The sequence below is a fragment of the Eubalaena glacialis genome, chromosome 9 (genome assembly GCF_028564815.1).
Source record: "Eubalaena glacialis isolate mEubGla1 chromosome 9, mEubGla1.1.hap2.+ XY, whole genome shotgun sequence".
Classification (NCBI taxonomy): Eukaryota; Metazoa; Chordata; class Mammalia; order Artiodactyla; family Balaenidae; genus Eubalaena; species Eubalaena glacialis.
In genome coordinates, this window is record NC_083724.1 from 32,906,893 (window position 1) to 32,931,503 (window position 24,611).

A 24,611-nucleotide genomic window follows, 5' to 3' on the forward strand; every position below is an offset into this window, starting at 1 on the left:
CTACAAAAATGAATCATGGTTGGCTTCCTGTTTTAGACTATATGGAGCAAATGTATACTATCATGATCCTCCTGTTACTTAAAACTAAACACCTCAGGCAAAATAAATGAAAGGTGGTGAAAAGAAGGCAAATTGGCTAGGGAACTATGAAACTTCAGGAACAACCTGGTATTGCGTTCCCTGCTTTTTTTTTTTTTTTTTTTGCCTCCTACATAAAGCCAGCCTGGGTGCTAAAGTAGCTCACCAGAAATACCAGTGGGCACATACACAAAATTCCCCAAGAAGCCTGCTCTCTCCAGTCAAAATACTGGGAAGGGAGTAGCTCTGCAGGAGTGAACTCTTTTGACTATACTTCTGCTACTCAAAGCACATACAACAAAACAAATTGTACCTCTTTTCCTCTCCAATGGATACTGCAGAGACTGTGGGGAGGAGCCCTATGAAGCACTGTGCCCTGAATTAGGCAAAGGATAGCAACAAGGTGGTATCTTTCCCCAACTAGAGAGTGGGGAAAGGTTATGGAGAGGAGGAAGCTAGAGAAAGCAATTCTTTAAATCAGTGCATGATGCCATGGATAACTGAGCAGCCCATATGTGAAACTGACCAGAGTCAAAATAGCAAAAGCTTTGAGAATGGAACTCTTGGTGGGATGCTTCCCAGGTTCTAAATTGGCCTGGGTAGCACAAAAATGGGGCAGACCAGAAAATAACTCGCAAGAGCTCTCAAAACTAACTTGACATTTGAACCACAGTCTACAAAACTGGAACAAAATATTCATTCTAAACCTAAACAGATTGTCAGTGTACTAAAATAGGAGATTTAAAGTAGGATCCAGAGTCTCATAACATAATACACAAAATGTCCAAGATATAATCCAAAATTACTAGACAAACCAAACACCAGGAAAATATTAGACAAGAAAACACAACCAGCAGGCACCAAAACTGTGATGATACAGATATTAGAAATATCTGACAAAGATTTTAAAGCAACGGTCATAAAAATGCTCTGACGAGCAACTATGAATGCTCTTGAAACAAATGGAAAAATCCAAAGTCTCAGCAAAGAGAGAAAATATAAAGATGAACCCAGTGAAAAATTTAGAATAATAAATGTTTAAAAATAAGTGAAATACCAGACTTCCCTGGTAGCACAGTGGTTAAGAATCTGCCTGCCAATGCAGGGGACACGGGTTCAAGCCCTGGTCCGGGAAGATCCCATATGACGCGGAGCAACTAAGCCCGTGAGCCACAACTACGGAGCCTGCCCACCGCAACTACTGAGCCTGTGCACCACAACTACTGAAACCCACATGCCCAGAGCCCGTGCTCCACAACAAGAGAAGCCACTGCAATGAGAAGCCCATGCACCGCAATGAAGAGTAGCCCCCACTCGCTGTAACTAAGCCTGCACACAGCAAAAGACCCAATGCAGCCAAAAAAAAAAAAAAGTAAAAAGCCAAATAAAATAACCAAAACAAAAATCTCACCTAATAGGCACAATAGCATAATGGAAATGACAGAGGAAAGAATCACTGAACTTGATGACAGATCAATAGAAATTATTCAGTCTGAACAACTGATAGAAAAGATAGAAACAAAAAGAATCAACAGAGTCTCAGGGCTCTGTGGGATAGTAACAAGGTTTTTACCATTTATATCATCAGAGTCCCAGAAAGAGAGGAAAAAGAATGAAAAGCTGAAAACATATTTGAAGGAATAATGGTTAGAAATGTCCCAAATTTGGTGAAAGACACAAACCTACAAATTTAAGAAGTTGAACAAAGCTCAAACAAAATAAACCCAAAGAAATCCATACTGAGTCAATCAAAATCAAATTTCTGAAAACTAAATTCAAATTACAGTGTATTTCTCATAAGAAACTATGGAGTCCAGAAGGCAATAGCACAACATTTTTCAAGTGTTGGGAGGAGGGGGAAGAACTGTCAACCCAGAATTTTATATCTAGTGCTTGCATAGGGCCAGGGGTAGGGAGAAAAGAGGAGGAGTGTTTGAGGGGTCATAGCTAAAGGGTACAGGGGTTTTTTGGGGGGTAATAAAATCAATTATGGTGATGTTTGTACAACACAACTCTGTGAATATACAAAAACTACTAAATTGCACACTTTAAATTGGTGAATTGTATGGTATATTGGTATGGTGGATCTCAGTAAAGCTGTTACAAAACACTCTGCTACATACACATTAAAATGGACTATTAAAAACATTTAAGAAATGCAGAGGAAGACAGGAATGGGGGATTGAAAAACAGAGGAAACAATACGTAATAGTTGGAAATCTTAAATTCTAACATTAATGATTCCATTATTGGCAACTGGTATAAGTACACCAATAAAAAGATTTAAAAAAAAAAAGGGGGCTTCCCTGGTGGCGCAGTGGTTGAGAATCTGCCTGCCAATGCAGGGGATACGGGTTCGAGCCCTGGTCTGGGAAGATCCCACATGCCGCGGAGCAACTAGGCCTGTGAGCCACAATTACTGAGCCTGCGCGTCTGGAGCCTGTGCTCCGCAACAAGAGAGGCCGCGATAGTGAGAGGCCCGCGCACCGCGATGAAGAGTGGCCCCCACTTGCCGCAACTAGAGAAAGCCCTCGCACAGAAACGAAGACCCAACACAGCCATAAATAAATAAATAAATAAATAAATAAATAAATAAATAAATAAATAAATAAATAAAGGAGGACCCAACTATATGTTGTTTATAAGAAACTCACTTGAAATATAATGGCATAAATAGGTTAAAAGTAAAAGAATGAGAACAAATATACCACGTGAACACTAATCAAAAAAGCTGGAGTGTCTATATTAATATCTGATTAAGTAGACTTCAGAGCACAGACAATTACCAGAGACAAATAGAAATATTATACAATGATAAAAGGTTCAATTCATCAAGAATACATGACAATCCTAAATGTGTATGTACCAAACCACAGAGCTTCAAAATACACATAGCAAAAACTGGGAGAATTGAAAAAACACTTGAAAAATTCACAATTAGAGCTGGTAACTTCAACACCCCTCCCTCAATAATTGCTTGAACCACTAGAATGAAAATCGCTAGGATAAAGAAGAAGCGAATACTATCATAAAGCAGCAGATATACTGGTATTTATTGAACATATTATCCATTGACAACCAGATACACAGTCTTTTAAAACAACCATGGGACATTTACCGAAATAGACCACAGATTGGTCATAAATGTTAACAGATTTGAAGAAGCGAATTCATATAAAGTATGTTCTCTGACCATAATGTAATTAAACTAGAAATCAATAACAGAAAGATAATTGGAAATCACTGACTATTTGGGAATTATTCAGTGATTAATTAATTAACTATGATTAGTTAACTATGTGTTCAACACATAGACAATCCATTGGTTAAAGAGAAAATCTCAAGGGAAATTAAAAAATACAGTTAAATGAATGAAAATAAAAATACTATAGTAAGATTCCTACCCTACACATGAGGGGAGCTTAGAAGGAAATATACAGCATTGAATACTTGTATTAGAACAGAAGAATAGTTTCAAATCAGTGATCTATGCTTCTACCTTAGGACCCTCTTCCCCCCAAAAAAAAGAAAAAGAAAAAAAAAAAGAGCAAATTTAACCCAAAACAAGCAGAGGAAGTACATAATAAAGATTAAAAGTAGGGATCAATGAAATTAAAGTCTGAAAAACACTAGAGAAAAATCAGTGAAGCTAAAAGTTGGTTCTTGGAAAACATCGATAAAATTGATAACTCTTCAGTCAGATTGATCATTAAAGACAGAGCAGACAAAAATTTCCAATATCAGGAATTGAAATAGGGATATCACTACAGAGCCTGTAGACATTAAAAGGAAAATAAGGGGATATTATAAATAATAAACAATTTTATGCCCATAAATTCATGATTTAAATAACAAAAAAAAGACATATAGATCAATAGGACAGAGGTGAGAGTACAGAAATAGACTCATATATATGTTCAATTGATTTTTTTGGAGTAACAAGTGTTCTTTTATTTATTTATTTTAAAATTTTATTGAAATATAGTTTATTTACAATATTGTGTCAGTTTCAGGTTTCGAGCAAAGTGATTCAGTTGTACATACATACATACATATATATATATATTTTACATTCTCTTCCATTATAGGTTATTATAAGATATTGAGTATAGTTCCCTGTGCTATACAGTAGGCCCTTGTGGGTTACCTATTTTATATTTAGTAGTATGTATATTTTAATCCCAGACTCCTAATTTAATCCCTCCCTGATCAATTGATTTTTGACAAAGGTGCAAAGGCAAACCAATAAACAATTTTTTAAACAAATGGTACTAAAAATATTGGACATCCATATACAAAAAGAAAAAAAAACCCAAAACCTCTCAACCTATACTTTTCATCATATACAAAAATTATCTTGAAATCAATAATAAATTTAAATGTAAAATCTCTATAACTACATAAAACTTTTAGAAGCAAACAAAGATGAAAGAAAATCTCTGTGACCTTGAGTTAGGCAAAAATTTCTTAGATATGATACCAAAGAACAATCCATTAAAATATCGATAAATTGAATTTCACCCAAATTTAAAACTCTGCTTGAAAGACACTGTTAAGAAAATGAAAACACAAGCCGCAAAAATTAGGAGAAAATATTTGCAAAACACATATCTGATTAAGCCTTCTATCCAGAATAAAGAAAGAACTCTTACAAGTGAATAATAAAAAGACTGATAATGGATTTCCCTGGTGGCGCAGTGGTTAAGAATCCGCCTGCCAATTCAGGGGACACGGGTTTGATCCCTGGCCCAGGAAGATCCCACATGCTGCGGAGCAATTAAGCCCGTGAGCCACAACTACTGAGCCCGTGTGCCACAACTACTGAAGCCCCTGTGCTCTGGGGTCCACGTGTTGCATCTACTGAAGCCTGCGTGCCTAGAGCCCATGCTCCAAAACAAGAGAAGCCACCGCAATGAGAAGCCCGCGCACCGCAACGAAGAGTAGTCCCCGCTGGGCACAACTAGAGAAAGCCCACATGCAGCAATGAAGACCCAACGCAGCCAAAAAAAAAAAAAAAAAAGACTGATAATGACATTGTAAGATGGCCAAAAGGTTTGAATAGACATTTCACCAATTAAGCATATGAAAAGATGCTCAACATCATTAATACACAGGGAAATACAAATCTAAACCACAATGTAATGCCAATACGCATCTATTAGAATGGCTAAACCAAAACCAAAATAAACCTGTCAATACCAAATGCTTGGTGAGGATGTACAACAACTAGAACTCTCAGACTTTGCTGGTAGGATTGGTATCATAGATGGTACAGCCACTATGGAAAACTGTTTGCCAGTTTCAGAGCAAGTTAAATATACACTTACTACATGGCCCAATAATCTCTTCTAGGTGTTTATTACTCAGGAAAAATAAAAGCATGAGGCTTATGTTCACATAAAAACCTGCATGTGGATGTTTATGAAAGCTTCATTTATTATTGCTAAAAACTAGAAACATCTCATTGTCCTTCAACTGGAGAATGACAAAAGAAACTGTAGTACATCCATACAATAGAATACTGCTCAGCAATAAAAAGGAATGAAGTACCGATCTACTCAATAACATGGAAAAATCTCAAATGCATTATGCTAAGTGAAAGAACTCAGTCTCAAAGGGTACATATTGTATGATTCATTTACACGGCATTCTGGAAAAGGTAAAACCACGGGACAGAAAACAGTGGTATCTAGGGGCTGAGATGCGTGGAGGGATTGATGATAAAGGGACATGGGGGAATTTTGGGGTGTGATGGACCCGTTCTACATCTTGACTGTGGTGGTAATTACATGATCATATGTTTGTTAAAATTAAATAACTGTACACTGCAAAAGTGTAAAAAGCTCCATAAACTTTACTTAAAAACAACACCAAAAAAAAAAAGATGTCATGGCTCTTGCCATGTACTTTAAGTGAAAAAATTTTGTTACTTTCATCACAAACAATGACCAGGTATTCACACACTGGCTAAAGGTAATCATATATGAGTTGAGCATGAGGGAAGCCAGTTACTTTTAAGGTATTTCGGCATGAACTGCTAATGGGGGAAGAAAACTGAGCAAATGAAATATTTGCTTTGGGGAAATACAAATGCTAGATGAAGAAAGAGAACGTGTCACACTTCTGTCTGAGTTGTTTTGTTCCTGAAACTAAGCTGTTTTAGCTCTAAATATTTCAATATATATTTAAATTTTGTATATATTGGGACCCAGAAGTACTTCATAGCTTCTCAGATAACTCACTTTGCTAATCCATGTTTCCATGTATGCTGGTAATAAATCAAGAAAGGTCACTGCTCCTGAAATTTGAAAGAGCTTTACAAAATACTTAGGTTGTGTATAGTAACTACTGGAAGAGGCAGGGTTTTTGTTTTGTTTTGTTTTTTTCAGAATCTTGGTTTTGAAGATGAGGCAAGTTTTGCATTTGACTCAACATATCTGATAATAGAAGCTCTTATGCACAAGTCTTCTGAGTAGTCACGCAGTGCTAGGTATTATTTATTTATTTATTTATTTTTGAAACATCTTTATTGGAGTATAATTGCTTTACAATGGTGTGTTAGTTTCTGCTGTATAACAAAGTGAATCAGCTATACATATACATATATCCCCATATCTCCTCCCTCTGCGTCTCCCTCCCACCCTCCCTATCCCACCCCTCTAGGCGGTCACAAAGCATCGAGCTGATCTCCCTGTGCTATGTGGCTACTTCCCACTAGCTATTTTACGTTTGGTAGTGTATATATGTCCATACCACTCTCTCACTTCGTCCCAGCTTACCCTTCCCCCTCCCCATGTCCTCAAGTCCATTAGGTATTATTCTCTATACAAAGACCTCCAATATCTAATCCAGAAGATTCCAGAGATTCTATCACTGCATTTATAGATAAGGAATCATTTAAACCCAAACTCATTAACAGAACTAAAATGTATTACAGGTAGAGCATGTTCCTTTTATCACTTGAGCCCTTCTGGAGTGAAAATGATACTTACAGAGAATATGCTGTAGTAAAAGCTAGTCTCCAGTTGTCTTTCATGATTAACGGCTACTCTCTACCAGCATCTTATTTGTTAGCATTAAGCAAAGAGAGTAGTACTTAGTATTAGCAAGATGATAGTAATTCATATTATAATAACCACCCCCCCACCCCGCCCCGACCCCAGTGAGATTCTTCCTTGGAAGCTTGAGTAAAGGAGAGGATTTAGGACCTGTGGTCACAAGAACAAATGTGATAAATGGAAGCAATCATCACACATTGGGACAATCTTAACTGATTAGGTTTCTCAGGGCCAAAGTGGAGCCAGAACCACGGGGGTAATAGGTCACTCTACCTCCCAGGACACCGGTTGCTCCACTCTTACCAAGTCGGCTGTAAGATACAGGGAAACTTCAAGCCTTCTCTTCAATCCCTGACATACTTTGCTTTTGTGTGACAGGTATTTATACTTCCCAACAGAGAAGATTTAATTGGGTTATGTCACCACCATCCAATATGTTGTGCCTATAAGGAAAATTTCTGCACCTGAGGTAGCTGAAAGCATGTATCCCCTAGTCATAATTAGAAAAAGCAGCACTTAGTCTCACCTGGGTCCTGTTTTGAGTTGCTTTTCGGGGGATAGTGGTTCTATGGCTAGTTTCTGAGTGGTGAGTGTCCCATTAAGTTCTGAGCTTCCTGAATGAGAGTAACTGAGAAAGGCCTGTTTCTTTATCTAGCTACCCTACTCCCTTCCTTCGTTTCCTCAGTTACAACATTCAGCCAATACCTGTCCAGTCTCCACCATAGCTTATTCTGATGAATGAATTAAATGATTTATTGTTTGTGTCTGGTAACTGCAACATGTTATACAAATGTGGGGCTTATGATGTAAACTAGTGTTCACCGGATGGCAGTGCATTTAAATTTGCATTCCTATCAGGAACAGCTAATATAGGATGCAGCTGGCTAGTGTGCTGTGTTGTTTTAATTATTCCGGCAACTGTGGAGGTAGCCTCTAATCCATGACCAACAGGGGCCGGCACTCTACTTGTGCTCTGTCTGAACATAGCTCAGAAAGCTGAGGTGGAACCATGATTGCGCTACTGCATTCGGTTATTTTAAGGCTAGCTGAAGCAGAAGAGTCTCTGTATGTATGTGTAGAAACCAGAGCTCCAGCTCTAGCAGTTAGAGGAAATGACTGTCACTTGTAGTGACAGTTGTGCCACTCTACACAATAGCTATGGCGCCATACTGTCCAACACAAGTAAATCCAGCATTCTCTACTGATATCTTATTTGCTTGTTCTAAAATGTTACCTTTGTGTGGCATCAAAGATGCATTTATCTGTTTTCACCTACTTCTTACTTCACACCTTTCATATTGTCACCATCATCTGTGGTCATTTAAAAATATCTGCTTATTGTAATAGAGGCAACATGGGAACAATGGAAAGAAGATAGGATTCATAATCCAATGACTTGGTTTGAGTTTCAACCTTGCAGTTATTAACTATGCAACTAAGCTGCTTAACTTCTGAGTCTCAGTGTCCTAATTTAAAATGAGAATAATAAAAGTAACATGGGACATATTATATTTTGAGGGTACTTGAGATTTTAGAAAATATTTTTACATATCTCATTATCATTGTTGAGGTATCTTAAATATCATTTACACTCATTGCTACTTTGAAATTATCATAGTTGTTAGATCTGCCACTAGATCTTGCTATTTACTGTGTTAAAAAAATGATTGCAAGTATATTGCTACACCATAATTTGAAAATACTTTGATAACTGTATTTCAATACAGCTGATTTTCTTTGGATTCTTATTATATTATATTTAAGCTCTTAAAATATATATTTCTGAGAAGGGGTCCATGAAGTTCACCAGATTGCCAAAAGGGCTCATAGCACAAAAAAAATTCAGAAAAGTTCCAACTAGATAACCATTAATTTCATCTGTCAAGGTTTAGACCTAATCATCTTTCTTGTCTTTCTCATTCTCTATGTACTCATACATACGAATGTGCATGTATATGTAGACATATCTACCCACACACGGAGGCCCCATATGTTAGTGGTTAAAAGCATGGGCTTTACAATCAGTCTTGCAGGCTTCAATCTCAGTTCTGTTACTTATTAGACAAGTTACTTAATCTCTCTGCATCTCAGTTTCCTGACCTATGAAATGAGGGAAATGAGAGTACCCCAAACTCTTTGTGGTGTCTTGCTATTAAATGAGTTCATAAGTTACAAAATGCTTAACATAGTGCTTATATAACATAACTTTATGAATGTTGGCTCATTTTATTGCTATTATTAGTATGGATGCATATGCATATAAGTATATTTGTAAATACATGTATATAAGCAAGCCTTTATAAAACATTCAATGACCCTAACCCTCAGTGACAGGGTTGAAGTAAAGGAAGAAGGAACCTGAAATAATGTCACTGCTCTACCACTTATGAGGCTCCTTGCCACACCCAACTACTGTGTTGGGAGATGTTATAAACAAAGAGAGACAATGATTCAGAGAGATTTATATTAGTGTAGAACATGGACAGGCCAACAAAAGTTGTAGTAGAATCAGAAATGGTGCTGCTTGGGCACTTCACCACTGCAAATGCCCCAAACACTGTTAGCAGTAATGCCAGTAACCATCATTACACAGTGAATATTTACAAATTATTTTGTTTGGTTTTCACAAAGAAAGCAGCATCATTTTTTTCTTAGCATTTAGAGCTTTTCATTTTGAGACATTTCTGAAACTATGTAAGATTGGATTATTTTACAGGAAATCCAACCTGATATAATAATAGTAATAAGGTTCTATTTATTGTCTACAATGTGTCAGGTGCGATGCTAGATGTTTTACAGTCATTATCTAATTTAACTGTTCCACAGGCAAAGTATTATAATCTATAGTTTACAGATGAGGAAACTGAGGCTCAAAAAGATTAAGTGGTTCAAGCCAAGGTAATATAACTGATAAATGACAAAGCCAGAATTCAAGACTCAGGTTTATCTGACTCTAAGTCTATAACCTTTCTACTACATTACATTGTATAGTATTAAAATGAATCTACTAGAATATATTATCAACAATGTCTCTGGTATTCAATTAAATTACTTGAGATGGATATTACAAGAAAAATCTACTTATGTATAAATGATAGTCATAGCATGTAAGGATTTTACTATGTATGTTTATGTTTTTAGGGCCCAGGACTGAGCCCTAATTCATCTGAATCTAGGATGTAATGAGTTATGTTAAAACATTAATCCATTGTATTACACTAAACACTAAGAATTGCTACTAAAATGATGTCTCATTCAGGGAAAGCCTCTTCACTCCTCCTCCTGGACAATGGGCAGCACAGAAAGTGTTCGATTTAATTAGTTGTGTATGTAGAAAGAGATGCTCATCTGTTTCCATGGAGTCAAACACATCACGACATACTTCTCCATGGAAACGGAGAAGGGAAAACAGAAAATGCTAAAGTGAATGAATTCACTGAGCAATTGGTGAGCAAAGATTGAAGAAAAAATATAACTCATTTGTAGTACTATGTGACTAGTTTAGAAAAGAGAAATAGCATATATTTAGAGATAGTCACTCTCGTGCTATATAAAAGAAGGTACAAGATGCATTGAAATTTAAGATGTATCTTAATACTAAAAAAATAACACATTATTTGATAGGAATATACAAATGTTAGGAAATACCACAGAGCAACGGTATTATTGTCTTTGCACGGAAGACAAAAATGGCAGAATTCTTAAAAGGTGAACAGCTCAAAGTCAGTAATGAATAAGGGGTTCCTTAGACAAGATGATAGAAAACATAGGGGACCAATTTATAAATACATTTATCAGCTCTGTACTGGTTTCACATCATGATTGCTTCTTTGTTTCTAAGGAATTTTTTCTTGGGGATATAAAATTACAGGAATATTTCAAGTTTTATTATGTAACACATTAATTTATATGATTGAGCCTGTATAAGTGTTTTGAATTTACAACATACTGCATACTTTGTTCCCTTTGAAGATTATATTTCATGTTAAAATAATAAAAGATTTATTTTATAAGATATGTTTTCTTGAGGAATTCTGACTTAAATAAATTTTTTTTCCAATGGAATTTAGTCCTAACTTGTCTCTCAATTCAATTCAACTCAATTCAGATTTAATCTCAGCCCTCTAGATGATTATAGACTTCTTGGGAGGAAAGATACTTAAAGAATGATTATAATATTTATGTTCTCCTTCAACAAATATTTCTCATGTGGCTACTATGTGCCAAGCACTGTGCTGGATTTTGTGTATATAATGATGAACTAAACAGACCTAGTCTATACTCATGGAGGCTCTTAGCTTACAGAGGAGAGAGACATTAAAATAGTCATACATATACACACAGAATTACAATCTGAGATAAATTCTGTGAAGGAAAACTGCAGAGTTCCAAGACAGGACACCATGAACAGATTTCACTGAGAATGGATGGGCAGAGCAGGCCTCTTTGAATAAGTGACCTTAATGCTGAGATATGAAGAATGAGTAAGGGTCAGTCAGACAGAGAATGGGGAGAATAGTATTTCAGGCAAAAGCCCTGAGATGGAAAAGGGCTTACAGATTTGGGAAATGAAAATAAAGCAGGTTTTTCTAGGAAAAGAGTGGTGAAATGTGAGGTTGGAGAGGGAAAGAGGTACAGGTACACTTTCAAATTTTATTCCAGGTATAATGGGAAGCAATTAAAGAGTTTTGAGCATGAAAGTGACATAACTGAGTACACAATTTTTAGTACAAGTAAACATGGAACATTTAGCCAAAAAAGTCCAGAAAAGGCAAAGCTAAACTATAGTGTTTAAGATATATAACTAGGTGGTAAAACTACAATATAATTACTACCGTAAACGTCAAGACAGCAAATTAGTCCAAGGGGGAGGGAAGGATGCAGTGGGGCTTCTGGGGGAACAATGTTCTGTTCTTTGACCTAGTGATGATTACATGGATGTTTGCTTTATATTTATTTGTTAAACTGAACATTTATGTTCTATGGACTTCACTATATGTATATTTCAAAATAAGAAAGCATGTTTTATTTTCTTTCAGAAAAATATGGATTGAGATAAAGAAGTGGGGATGAGTGCAGGTGGCTCAAGAAGCTTGGTTTTGGTGACAGAGGGTGATAATTGTCCCCATATCCATTCTCTCATTCTTCTTTTTGGGAACTGAACACCCTGAGTTTTAGCTGGGGATGATGTCATCCAGGGAGAGAGAGTTTTTTTTAGCCTCTTTTGTCCTAGGTGTGGCTCTAAGTCCACCCACTTCCAGAATGACAAATTGCTATTCTGCACTCTCTCCTTCCCCCTTCCTGCTGGCTGGGCTGTGACTACAGTGGAAGAATCTGCCTTTGACCCAGAGATGGAAGTCACATGTTGAGAATGGCAAAGCTAAGCCCTAGCAGCATCCCTGGATGATTTTATGAAGCAGAGATGTTTATCCACCCTAGACTGCCCACTTACCTTTGTACTGTTATGAGAATGAAACATAACCTCTATCTTATTTAAGTCACTGTTATAGCAGTTTAGCCCATGTACTGATACACTTACACAAAGGAAGGTTGAGAGATATGGTAATACCTAGAGGGGGATGAAGGAACAGAGAAGGGATTTTTAAATAATGGAGACAATAGAGCATGTTTAAATGTTGATAAAAGAATATAGAATAGAAGAAAAGGTTGATGATATAGTAATCAGAGGTTTAAAAAAAATGGAACAAGATCCCTGAGAAGATAGGAAGGAATATAATACAGAGTATGTGTGGAAAAACTGATCTTTGACAGAAAGGGATATTTGCTCTATTTTAGCAGGGAGACAGAAGAAGATGGGTGTAGCTGTAGGTTGATTTGTAGATATCGGGCTGAAAGATGAGGGAGTTCCTATTTAGTGTTTTCATTTTTGGTAAGAAGCATAAAGCATTAGCAGAGAAGGGAGGGAGGGAGAAGCGGCAGTCAGAGTTTTGGTAGAGTGAGAAGGTATGGAACAGTAATTATGGAGAAATGTAGTATGATGAACAGAGACTGTTGAGTGCCTTTTTGAAATGGGTAGTCTTAAATCTAGGGTGTTACAAATCTTCCAGACAGGTTAAGTTGTTCAGGGCTTGGCAGAGGTAGATGGATTAGGTCCATCCAGAGCTGGGATTGCAACAGCCAGGCGTAACAGATGAGAAGAAATGGGAGTTTTTCCAAGGGAAGGATTTTAATAATAGACCATGGAATCAGGACTGAATAGGGACGAAAGTAAAGACAGAAGGATACTGATGGTCGAAAGTGGAGAAGATAATGGATTGTGGGTCTCAGTGACATTGAAAAACTATTGTTCTCATTAGCAAATGAGCTGGAACTAATAGAGTTTTAGTTGAATGGTGGATGTTTGAATGAGTGATTCAGAGGTGGTGGAAGATGTCAAATTCCAAGCAGTAACTGAATGTAGGTAGCTGAGGTAATGTGAGGCTCACATCTCTGATAGAGAAGAGAAATCTTTACAGAGAGTGTGGTAAAAGAATTTTGTCTTTGAAGATGAATTGGAGTTTGTTTAGTAGAGAAGAAGGTAAGGGGGTAGAAGGTAGAAAAGGGGAGAAGGAACAGATGTATAGAGAAAACTAAAGACAAAATTCATGGCATACTGAGGAATAGAAAGCCTAGCCAGCGGTTAGGGTGCATGGGTAGAAGTTCCTGGAGAAACTGGCAATGTAGGGCGAAAATAAATTCTGAAAGAATAGGTATGGAAGTTCAAGTGGTGTTGACTTGATTTTAAAGCCCAGGTTGTCAATCATAATGTCACTAGACACCGGTATGTATAGAGATTACAAATAACAGAAATTTTTATTTTATTTATTTTCTTTGGGACTAATGACTTGTAAACATGTGGATTTGTGGTTTTTACAATTCTGGAATATTCTTACCCACTGTCTTTCTCCTATTCACTTTATTCTCTAGAACTTCTCTAGAAAGTTCTTCTAGAACCTCCATATTGGACCTTTCTCTCACTATAAGATAGGGTGAACACAATCAATTTCAATCAGTTGAATCAATGATAAGGAGAACACTGAATCAATTTTAAATCATTAGTAGAAACTAACACACCATTGTAAAGCAATTATACTCCAATAAAGATGTTAACATTTTTTTTAAATCATTAAAATTTAAATTATTTGTAAACATTAGTACTTTGGGTATATATTAAATGTTATAGCTCACTATCCAATATCTCATTCCAGATCTCTGCTGTTACAAAGATGAATTAATTCTCTTAGCACCTTAAAGTACATATCCAGATTCAACGCCAAACACACAGATATTTCTCAAGTACTTTTCATCTAATCTTAACCTGTATTTTTAAGTTTCAGGACTTAATTTCTTTCTTGTCCAAGTCCTGAAACCAAATATAAATAATAATGTATTTCCATTAAAATGTGTAAGTAAATTGCAAATTAAGACTAAGATTAACAAACTTCCTTAGGACAAAGAGTTATTTTTAAAGTTTCTGTACTTAAGGGGAGCTTGGAGCTTACCTATGATAAGCTTGTGAAGAGCACCCTTATCTCCATTAATAGCAGCAGCATGAACTTGGGATGCTAATGAGGAACCAGGAAAGAACAAGTTCTCTGACCTGTTCATAGTCTTCTCAACAACTGGAACAACCTGAAATGATGATGCAACCAATAAGTATCTGTAGGAAATCCATCTCATCAGTTCTAAATGGGTACGTTATAAACATGGTTTACTAGAAATATTTCACCAGGATTCAAAAAGACTACAGTCCTAGTCTTAGAATTGCCATAATGGAGTAAATTAGGTGACCCTTTGTACAAGTTGCTCATCTGTAAAATGAAAGGATTAGATGCTTCAAGACCCTTCTCAGGGACTGAGAAAAAAAACAAAGGCTGAATATTTAACATTAGACACAGGGTCCAAAAGTCACAGTGACTTGCTAAGTTAATACAGGTGATTTGATTCCACATAATACTAAATATTAGAATTGATATTGGGAATAAAGGTGATGACCAAGCCACAAAATAGGTATGATGTGAACTTAATTGTCAGGTTAGAATTACCTAGATTTAAGCACTAAATTAGAAGGTACCTCATTCTTTCTCTCATGCCGACAAAAGGAGGAATTTATATTTGTTCTCCCCTTGTGTCCACCAGGGAAATATACCTAGTTAGAGATCTTGACCTTAGGAACTTAACTTGGAAACCACATCATTACGATAAACCATGTTTCATTAAGGAAAAATTTTGTTCTGACTGGTAGTCTCATATGGTCTGATAGAACCTTCTAGAAATGCATTAGCTGCACAGGAAAATAGTGAGTTCCTTATCATAAGAGTGTTTAAGCAGAGGCTGGATTATGTCAGAAATGCAGCAGGAAGAATTCAAGCATCTGATGGGAAGGAAAGAGGGGTAGTTTCATCAATGATCTTAAACTTCCATCCTAAAGCGAAGATGCTATATCAAAGTTCCAAAGTTGAATGCCTACAAGTATCAGGGAGGTATCAAGGGCAAGACACACGGGGAGTCATGGGGAACATGGCAAACTGGAGCGTACATACCTATCTGAAGGGAACAGCTGTTAATTAGCTACAGTTAGTATCTGCAATAAGGGTAAGCAAGCCCTCTTCTGATTTTACCAGAAACTGACACTCCAATCTCTGTGACTCCCAAGGATCTGAGAGCTTTGTAAAATAAATTTATCACAACTCATGAGCTAGTACTTGGCTGTCATTGATGAAGATTTTTGGTTCAAGCTCTGCCTTAGAGTGAAAGCATTTTCTTAATTTTGGTAAAGTCAGCTCTTCATGGCTTTATTTTGCTGACAATTTGAGTTAACGTGTTGGCAGAAATTATGGGCGTTTTGAGAGACTCTGTCATGTCTGAGCATGTCTGTCATGTCAGAAAAAACAGTCATATGCAGGATTATATTAAAATGACTTGAAAGAAGCTACAAAACAGGGGTGAAGGTGGAAACACGGTAGAGGAGTAATTGCTCTTGGGATCAAGATCCAGTTCTGTTAATAATATGGAGTGAACACTTAGGCTACCTCAGCTCTGCTTTTCTGTAAAATATGAAACATGAAATTGGTAGACCAGGTTGATCATTCAACAAGTTGAGTGCCAACTATGTGCTAGGCACTGTACTGAACTCTAATGCCTATCACTTTAGACTCTAGGTAATCAGAGTTTTAGGCACATCAGAATCACAAAAAACTTTTGAAAATAAACTGAAAATTGTATCTCAGTTATAAATTGGGTTGGCCAAAAAGTTCATTCGGTTTTAAGTACCAATAAAAGACATTTTTCATTTTCACGAAGAACTTTATTGAAAAACGTATTCACTAACCAAATGAAATTTTTGGCCAGCCCAATATATTTATATATACTTCATCTCATAATTCTTAGCATTTAGCACAGTAACAGGTGCTGTTGTTCAGTGAATGTTTGTTGAATGAAAAGTCATAGGCTGAGTGCTAAGTCCAGAGGGTGAGCAGGGTCAAAGTTTAGTTTCTTGGAGTAATGAGTTCATACTCATGAGTCTCCGCTCTTTTTTAATTCCTCATTTCTATCTCTCTGTCAGAGAGGTCGCTGAGTGGTATAGAGATAAGAACACTGGACTAAGAGAGAGGAGACCCAAATAAAAATCTTGGCTCCATCACTGTTTAATTTTGTCAGCCTGAGAAATCCATTCTTTAAGGTTCCCCCCCTTTTTTTTAAGCTCAAATGCATACGTATTTTTTTTTTTAGCGCTAATGCTTTTTGTAAATTTTTTACAGATGAAAATCAAAACCACTTTCTTAATTATGAAATGCTATACAATGCAAAGGTATAATCATCATTAACTAATTATAGAACAAGCCAGTGTAATAAATGCTCTAATAATTAAAACCATAGAAAACTAGTGGTGCTGTAGTCATAAGCAAAGGAAGAGTAATTTTGATTAGGACCAAATGGTTGGTTGTTTGGGACGTTCTCAGAGATGGCGACATTTGAGATGGCTATCCAGGTAGAGGAGGGGTTAGGGCCATTCCAGGCAGCAGAGAAGCTGAAGCAAAGCCAAGGAGTAGGGAGAACCACAGAAGAGTCAAATGCCTCACGGCTACTTAGTTGTGATTGTGTGGCTACAATTGGGGGCATGTGGACCTGGCTGGGTGTTAGTAGCTGAGGCTGGAGAGCTAACGGGGTCAGCCAGGTTGTTCCTCAACTGCTTTGGCTAACGAAATTTTTTAATTATCCTGCAGGTGTGATCCATGCATTAGTAGCAATCACTCTCGCGCTGAGCTTTTCAGTTTACAACGTGCGTTCCCAGTCCATCCCACATCTATTCCTTACAGGAGCCCAAAGAGACAATTAGGGGTAAGTCATTGACACATTCCACTGAAACCCAGAGGGGTGGCTCGGGCTTTATAATGCAAGAATTAGAGCAGAGAGAAGAGGCAGCAGGCGAGGAGGCCAGTGATGGGAGGTTCAGGCCACAGCCCAGGACAGGAGGGTCGTGAGTTTGAGGCAGGGGCCAAGCAGTGCAGATCCATAGGAGCCTCCCCAGCCAGGCCCCCTCTTACTCACCCTCGCCTCCTCCAGGACTCACGTCCTGGGGGCGGCTCCAGGAGGCACGACCCCCGCTGGGCCGCCCCTCCTGCCAGGGCAGGCCACTACATCCGGCTGGGACAGAGCCCACCGCGCTGAAACTGGCGGAACCCCTCGGAAGGCCGCCCGAGACTTTCGACCGCACAGCCTTCTGGGAACTGTAGTTCCCGCCCTCCGCCCTTTCTATCCCACAGGGACCCGCGCGCGGCGGGCTTGGTGGACCAGGGCCGAGAGCCTGATGGGAAAAGAGTTCTTGGTGCCCAATGACGTGCTCTTTGAGAATGGGGCAGGACTACATATTCCGATGTGCTCCGAGGTAGGCAGGACCCGGAAGTGAGGGTGTGCAAGGCCTCTCTGGAAGTTGTCCCGGGTGTTCGCCGCTGGAGCTCCGGGTCGAGAGGACGAGGTGCCGCTGCCGGGAGAATCCTCCACTGCCGCCGGCTCCCGGAGCCCAGCCCTTTCCTAACCCAACCCAACCCTGTCCAGTCCCAGCCGCGGACCCCGGCGTTACCATGAGTCCTGCCGTCTTCCTATCCTTACCCGACCTCAGATGCTCCTTGCTGCTTCTGGTGAGTGAGTGAAGGAATGACAGACCCTTCGACAGACATTCTTTCCTATCTTTTCCCCTGGTGGCGAGGAGTGCACCCTACCCCGCTGCCTTCATTCTCGGCATCCGTCCGTCAGCTTCCAAGGCCCGGGGTTCCCGAGGCCTGAGAAACCACGGTCGGAGGTGGGACCTATAAACCGGAGATTAGCCCTGGGAGAAGGATCTGTGGGAGGGTCACGGCGAGCAGCGCCCCTTCCCCTGGAGTTCGGAGGTTGTTTCAGTCCAGAGGGCTCATGGACTTGGTGGTAGCCTGAGTACAGAAAGTCGGGGCATACACCTACTGTTCCCTCCCACCCTCTCTTTTTGGGAAGAATGTGAGGCCGACAGGTGCTGGGGTCTTGTGCATCTCGCTCTGGAGCCCTGAAACGGTGCCCAGGTCGGCGGAGCCCTCTGTTGTGGCTTGATACGATTGGTTGGGAACCCGGAACTGGAAATTGGTTTGGTGTCCACTGGGGGAGTAAAGGTTTGAAGGGTGGAGGCTGTGATTACCAGAAAGCCTCAGCTCAGAGCCTCCCTCAAATCTGGTTATACCTCCCGAAATTTAAGCAGAGTTGTTCTTCAGTACTCCTGATTTGTGAATGACCAGGTTTTCTGCATGCATATGCACTTACTCCTTAACTTCCTCACCGGCTCAGCACCATCCCATCTTGTAAAGGAATCTTCCTCCAGTCCCTCTTCCTCCAAAGTACATCTTGAGGGTGCAGCCTAAGTAATCCAGGCTGCAGGTCAAATTGAGACAAAAGTGAAGGACTAACTCCATGTGGTAAAATGATGTACCTTTAATTGAGCTAGTGTTATAATATGATATTTGAAGTACTTTAATTGTAGTAGGTTTTTAAAAAGCTAAATTTAAGGTGAACACTAAGTCGAAATCACTCTTGACAATGTAAAAAAATATAATTAAATGACTCAGAGGAAGGCATATAGCTGGTTACCGGCAGAACTGGGATTTGAAGCAGATCTCTTGACTCGCAGTGCTTATTCTGCCATATCACGTTACATTTTTAATATTTGTGTTTGAAATAGTTTCTCTCTCCCTCTCCCTTTTCCCTCTCTCCCCATTTTCCCTTCTCTCCCCTCTCCTTCCTCTCTCCCCTCTCTTTTCTTTGTGATTTTCAAGTCATATTCAAAGGCCTTTGAATATTTGGACCTTTTCAGAGGAAAAGTGCTATAAATTAAGGGGAATGTCAAAGTACTTTTGAGAACTAAAAGTTGTATATAAACATGGTGATGTTAAATGATGAAGTGTCTTAATGGGACTTCTTATAATTATATGGTAATGAATGGCTTCTCTATAGAGGAAAATACTCTGTTTCTTGGTAATTGCATTATACTCTGGCTCTCTTCCTTCTAGAAGTGCTGGAATAATACTCATTGTTATCAGAGACCACTTTCCCTTTAAGGATAATAGATACTAATCTTTCCATATCCATAAACATGGCCTGAATTATGAGTTGTTTACCAGAAATTACTTTTAGGTTACAAAAAATATGAAGGGCAAAAAATCTTAAGAGATTGGAAAGAAAAGTTGAAATACTGAATAGGAAAACGACATCAGATGCACTGTTTGGTTGTAGAGCTAAGTTTAAGAAGGAGAAAAGAACTTATTTTGAAATAACTCATGCTTTTTATAGAAAACCTACAAACCCTGTTAAGCATAAAAAAGTTTTTTCTAATACTTTTAAAATCTAGTTAACATTTTGTATACTTATCTCTCTGCGTAAATGTAGAGGGATAGAAGACATTTTAGAGAATACCTGTAAAGGTTAGTAGGCTGGAAAATAAAGCCCAAGAGAAGGTTTAGTAAGCCAGAGTTACAAGTCAAACTAGATTCAGTTTGAACACAGTATTTACCAAAGTAGTTTTAATAGTCATATACCAGTTAGCAAATATTTATAGAACATCTGTCTGATCACAGTTTGAATTACTTATCTAACTAGCAGTTCTGTTCTAGTGATGGAAACTGCTTACTCAGTATCCCACCTGTCTAAAAATATACCCTTTATCTTCTCCAATGTGCTTTCTTCCTCCTCCCTCCAACTTCCCCTCTCAGACTTCAAGTTTATTCCCTCCCACATACAGCCATTGAATATCCAAGTTTCCCCCTAGCTGAGGTCATTTTTTTCCTTAAATGGCCTGCTATAAAAAGCCATATATTCTCTTAACACAATAATTTTTTTTTTCAGGTAAACTCTACCTCAGCCCTAAAGAACTAGATCTATTGAGATTTAGTGGTGTTCATAAGATAACAGCAGAAACATAAAATCCTAAACTTCTGCAGGCAGGTAGTTTTTTTTTTCCCCCTGATCTCAAAAGCATGTTGGGACATATCATTCTATGCCTAAAAAGCCTTTCTGGGATGGGTAACTAAACACAGAAGTTCAATGTGATAACTTTTTTTCCCCCTGAGCTTTTATGTATCTTTAAAGTCAGGGTCTTAGAGAATGAGTTCTTTTATTTCAGGCTTGCTTTTTGAAACACCCCCATTGCCTTTAAATTATTTTTAAACTCCACTGAATTTGCAGCATGTCTTGGACAAAGTGTGGTAGTATAGGGGTGCACTGATTTTGGATAAATCAGAAGAAAAATTTGAGTCACCTGGCAAATGCAAAGAGGCATAATTCTCCTGATACCTTTTCTGTACCTCATGAATATTTATTGTTTCTGTAACGGTTTGAATTGATCCATTAGATATGTGATTACAACTTTAGTTTCTGAACTGTATAATCTCTGCCTCCATAACTGTTCATCATATTTTGTGGATAATTGGAATGCTGGAGACAGCAATGTTTCTCTGCTAAAACCCCATGTATATAATGTCTGGATTGGGAAATTCCTTCCCAGTTGTGGGCTCTTTTAAGGAGAGCTGCCTGAATCAGAGGAAAGCACCTGGCCAGATGTATCTTGGCATTATCTTTTCATTTTGCTATGTGACAGTCATTAATTGGCAGCTTATAGGATAAGTTAAAGGGACATTTCATTTATCACTAACCAAAGAATCAGTTACTTATTAATTAGCCCTTTTCTGCTTATCTTTCTGCCTGAGATGGGTTTATTCAGGATTAAAAGTGATCATTTTCCCCTTAAATTAATTATTTCTTAGCAGTTGTTCTTCCTGCATTGGTTGTGTACAAGAGTTTTGAAAAGCTGAGATAAGAGAAATAAGACTAAATTGTAATGAAGTTGTCTGATATAGCCTAAATAACCTTCTGTGGTTCAAAGGTTTGTAACCTGCTCCAGTTGCTTTATTGAGACTGCTTTCTTGTTAATCTCTTAATGGTTTATGTTTATGGATCATAAGTTGTTACTAGCTCTAATTGCCTTGTGCCTGGACATTAAGGCTTTTACCATTATTGCTCCTGGTTTGTTCAGTATGTATAAGAAGCCAAGAAAAGTTTGCTTAGGAAACTAAGTAAATCAGAGAGCTAAGTAAACATTTATTTAACTTTATAAGTACCTTAAAAATAAGTACAGTAGAATTCAGAGATGTCAGTTTTAGCCATTAGTGCCAATGATAAATACTGATTCCTACCTTCAACAAGAGTACTTTTGGAGACATGTAGTTCCATTCATAACTCAGTGAGTTATTTATCCTATTGATATGACTTGCCCCAGATCAGTGGTTTACAAAACTTGGTGGCTCATTAGAACCGCCTGGGGCAGTTTTAATACAATGATGTGTAGGCCCTATATCAGGCTAGTTATATCTGTGGGATCCAAACATTGTTCTTTGTTTGTTTGTTTGTTTTTAATTCCCAGGTCATTTGTTTTTTCTTTAGTATGTCTCTCTCAAAGATAAGAATTAAACAACAAAGCAAAAACTAGAATACCATTATCACATCTAGAAAAAGTAACTGAAATTTCTTTATGTCATCAAATATCTAGTTAATGTTCAGATTTTCCTGACTGTTTCAAAGAAAAAAAAAAATTTTTTTTTTTAAAGAAATTGAACATTCAAAGCAGGAGCCATATAAGGTTCATACATCCCAATAGGCTTATATGTCTCTTATAAAACTTTACAAATCTAAAGGCTCACTCTTCGTCTCATTTTTTTTCCTTGTAATTTATTGTTGGGAAAACTGGGTCCTCTGTCCTGTAGAATTTCCCACATTCCGAATATTGCTGATTGGATCCTCATAGTGTAGTTTCATGTTTCTCTGTTCCTTTTGTTCCCTATAAATTTGTAATTAAATTTACGTGGGCTTAACCATCAACTCAATGTATGGTTAGGTTCATTTGTTTCATTTAGCTTTCAATTTTCAGGTTTTTAAAAAATATCTTCTAATATATAATTATGTAAAATTTACTGCTTCCAAAGCAAATCTTTAAAGCAAACTATGTTTACAACAGGCTAACTTCTATCCCTGTCTATTCTACTGTCTAACTTCCTCCTAATATAAGAAACCTTTAAAATTAAAAAAAAAATTTTTTAATTCTTCTGTTTAAAAAGAAAATGTAAGCAATCTACTTGTACTTATATGTGTGTATATTTGTTTCTCCCTCCCCTTGATAAACTCTAGCATATTATTCATACTTTCTCTGCCCACCTCTTTCTCTCCCCTTTTAAACTCTATAAAGTGTATCCTAGAGATCAGGATAGAAATATTCCCTATTTCTTTTAAACTGCTTATTGCTCCTCTGGGTAGATGTGCTACTATTGTTTCCATTCTTTTGCTTTAACAAATGTGTTACTTTGCAAAACTACTTTTGCTAGTGTATCTTTGAGATAGATTCCTGTAATTGAGGTTGCTCAGGCAAATGGTAAATGTATTTGTAACTTTGTAGATGTTGCTAGATAGTGGAAACTCCTCTCCACCTGGAGTTTTGCCATTTTGAGTTCTCACCAACAATGTAACAGACTTTTCTCATATCCTTGCTAATAAGGTTGATGTCAAATGATTGGGTGTTTGTCAATCTGATAGGTGAGAAATGGTATCTCAGTGCATTTTAACTTGATTCTCTTTTCGTGTGAGCTTTTTTATGTGTAAAGGCCATTTGCATTCTTTGACACGGAGTTCTTAACCCTTTATCTCCTTAGTTGATCCAAGGATGCAGCCAGATTGAGAAGCACTGGAATATATTACTCTATTCAGTAATATTTCTGATGGGTTAAAACTTGTAAAAGCCTTGGAAAAGATGTCTGATTGTCAGTTATTGAAAACATATTCCACACTATAGTAGCTCAACTTGTAGATGCACTATATTTTACTTCATCGTTTGTTAAAATACTATTATTTTAATATAAATTACGGTATTTTTAATATAAAATATGGTTATTGGTCATCTCCAGCTTTTCACAATTGTAAAAAAAAAAAGTACAAATGATACATATACAATGATGTTCACTGCAGATCTCCAGATATATCCTCAGGTTAATTTTCCAGAATTGTATTTCTTAGATCCTATGGTATATCTTTTATTTAGGATTTCTGATACATTGTACAAATTTGCCCTACTGAAAAGTTGTACAGACATTTATTTCTGTCAACAGTGTATGAGTGGCAGGGCAGGAATAAAGACGTAGACATAGAGAATGGACTTGAGTACATGGTGGGGAGGGGGAAGCTGGGGCGAAGTGAGAGTAGCATCAACATATATACACACCAAATGTAAAATGGATGGCTAGTGGGAAGCAGCAGCATAACACAGGGAGATCAGCTCGGTGCTTTGTGACCACCTAGAGGGGTGGGATAGGGAGGATGGGAGGGAGGCTCGAGAAGGAGGGGATATGGGGACATGTGTATGCTTATGGCTGATTCGCTTTGTTGTGCAACAGAAACTAACATGGTATTGTGAAGCAATTATACTCCAATAAAGATGTATTTTTTTTAAAAAGGGAGAAACACTTTGGTATTATGCAAACAAAATAAAGCAATTTTTCTGGGAAAAAACCCCAAAACAAAACAGTGTATGAGTATGCCCACTTCCTTACACTCTAGTTACAGTGGGTGTTTTTGTAGTCTGTGCCAATTTAGTAGACCAAAAATACTATCTGATTTAAATTTACATTTCTGTGATTACAACCAAAGTTGATTTTTTTCATATTTATTAACCACTTATATTCCTGCTTGAGTATGTATGTATATGTTTATGTTAGTTGCCCCCTTTTCAAAAAATTGTTTACTCATTCTTCTTCCAGTAATTCAGAATAGATGTGCTCACAAGATACAGTTTAAGAATGATGGAAAGTGTTATTTCTTCATGTAGTGTCCATTCATGAGGTAGCGTAGTGCAAAGAATACTGGACTAGCTGTCAGGGCATCTATGTACAAGTTCCACCTCTTCCATATACTTGT

At 37.7% G+C, this 24,611-nt stretch overlaps 2 protein-coding genes across 5 annotated transcripts in view; one reads left to right on the forward strand and one right to left on the reverse strand.

Annotated features, from left to right (window-relative positions):
* Positions 1 to 17,851, reverse strand: part of INVS (inversin) — a 145,029-nt gene extending 127,178 nt beyond the window's left edge. For all 4 annotated transcript variants that reach the window (XM_061200181.1, XM_061200179.1, XM_061200180.1 and 1 more), the window contains exons 1-2: positions 17,688 to 17,851; positions 14,639 to 14,768 (exon numbers count right to left, since the gene is read on the reverse strand). In XM_061200181.1, coding sequence (XP_061056164.1) covers positions 14,639 to 14,744 — 106 coding nt within the window. In that variant the 5' untranslated portion in view covers positions 14,745 to 14,768; positions 17,688 to 17,851. The remainder of the gene's footprint in view (positions 1 to 14,638; positions 14,769 to 17,687) is intronic.
* Positions 17,852 to 18,046: 195 nt separating this feature from the next.
* ERP44 (endoplasmic reticulum protein 44) overlaps positions 18,047 to 24,611 on the forward strand; it is a 96,411-nt gene continuing 89,846 nt past the window's right edge. The window contains exon 1 of the mRNA XM_061200182.1: positions 18,047 to 18,277. Coding sequence (XP_061056165.1) covers positions 18,221 to 18,277 — 57 coding nt within the window. The 5' untranslated portion in view covers positions 18,047 to 18,220. The remainder of the gene's footprint in view (positions 18,278 to 24,611) is intronic.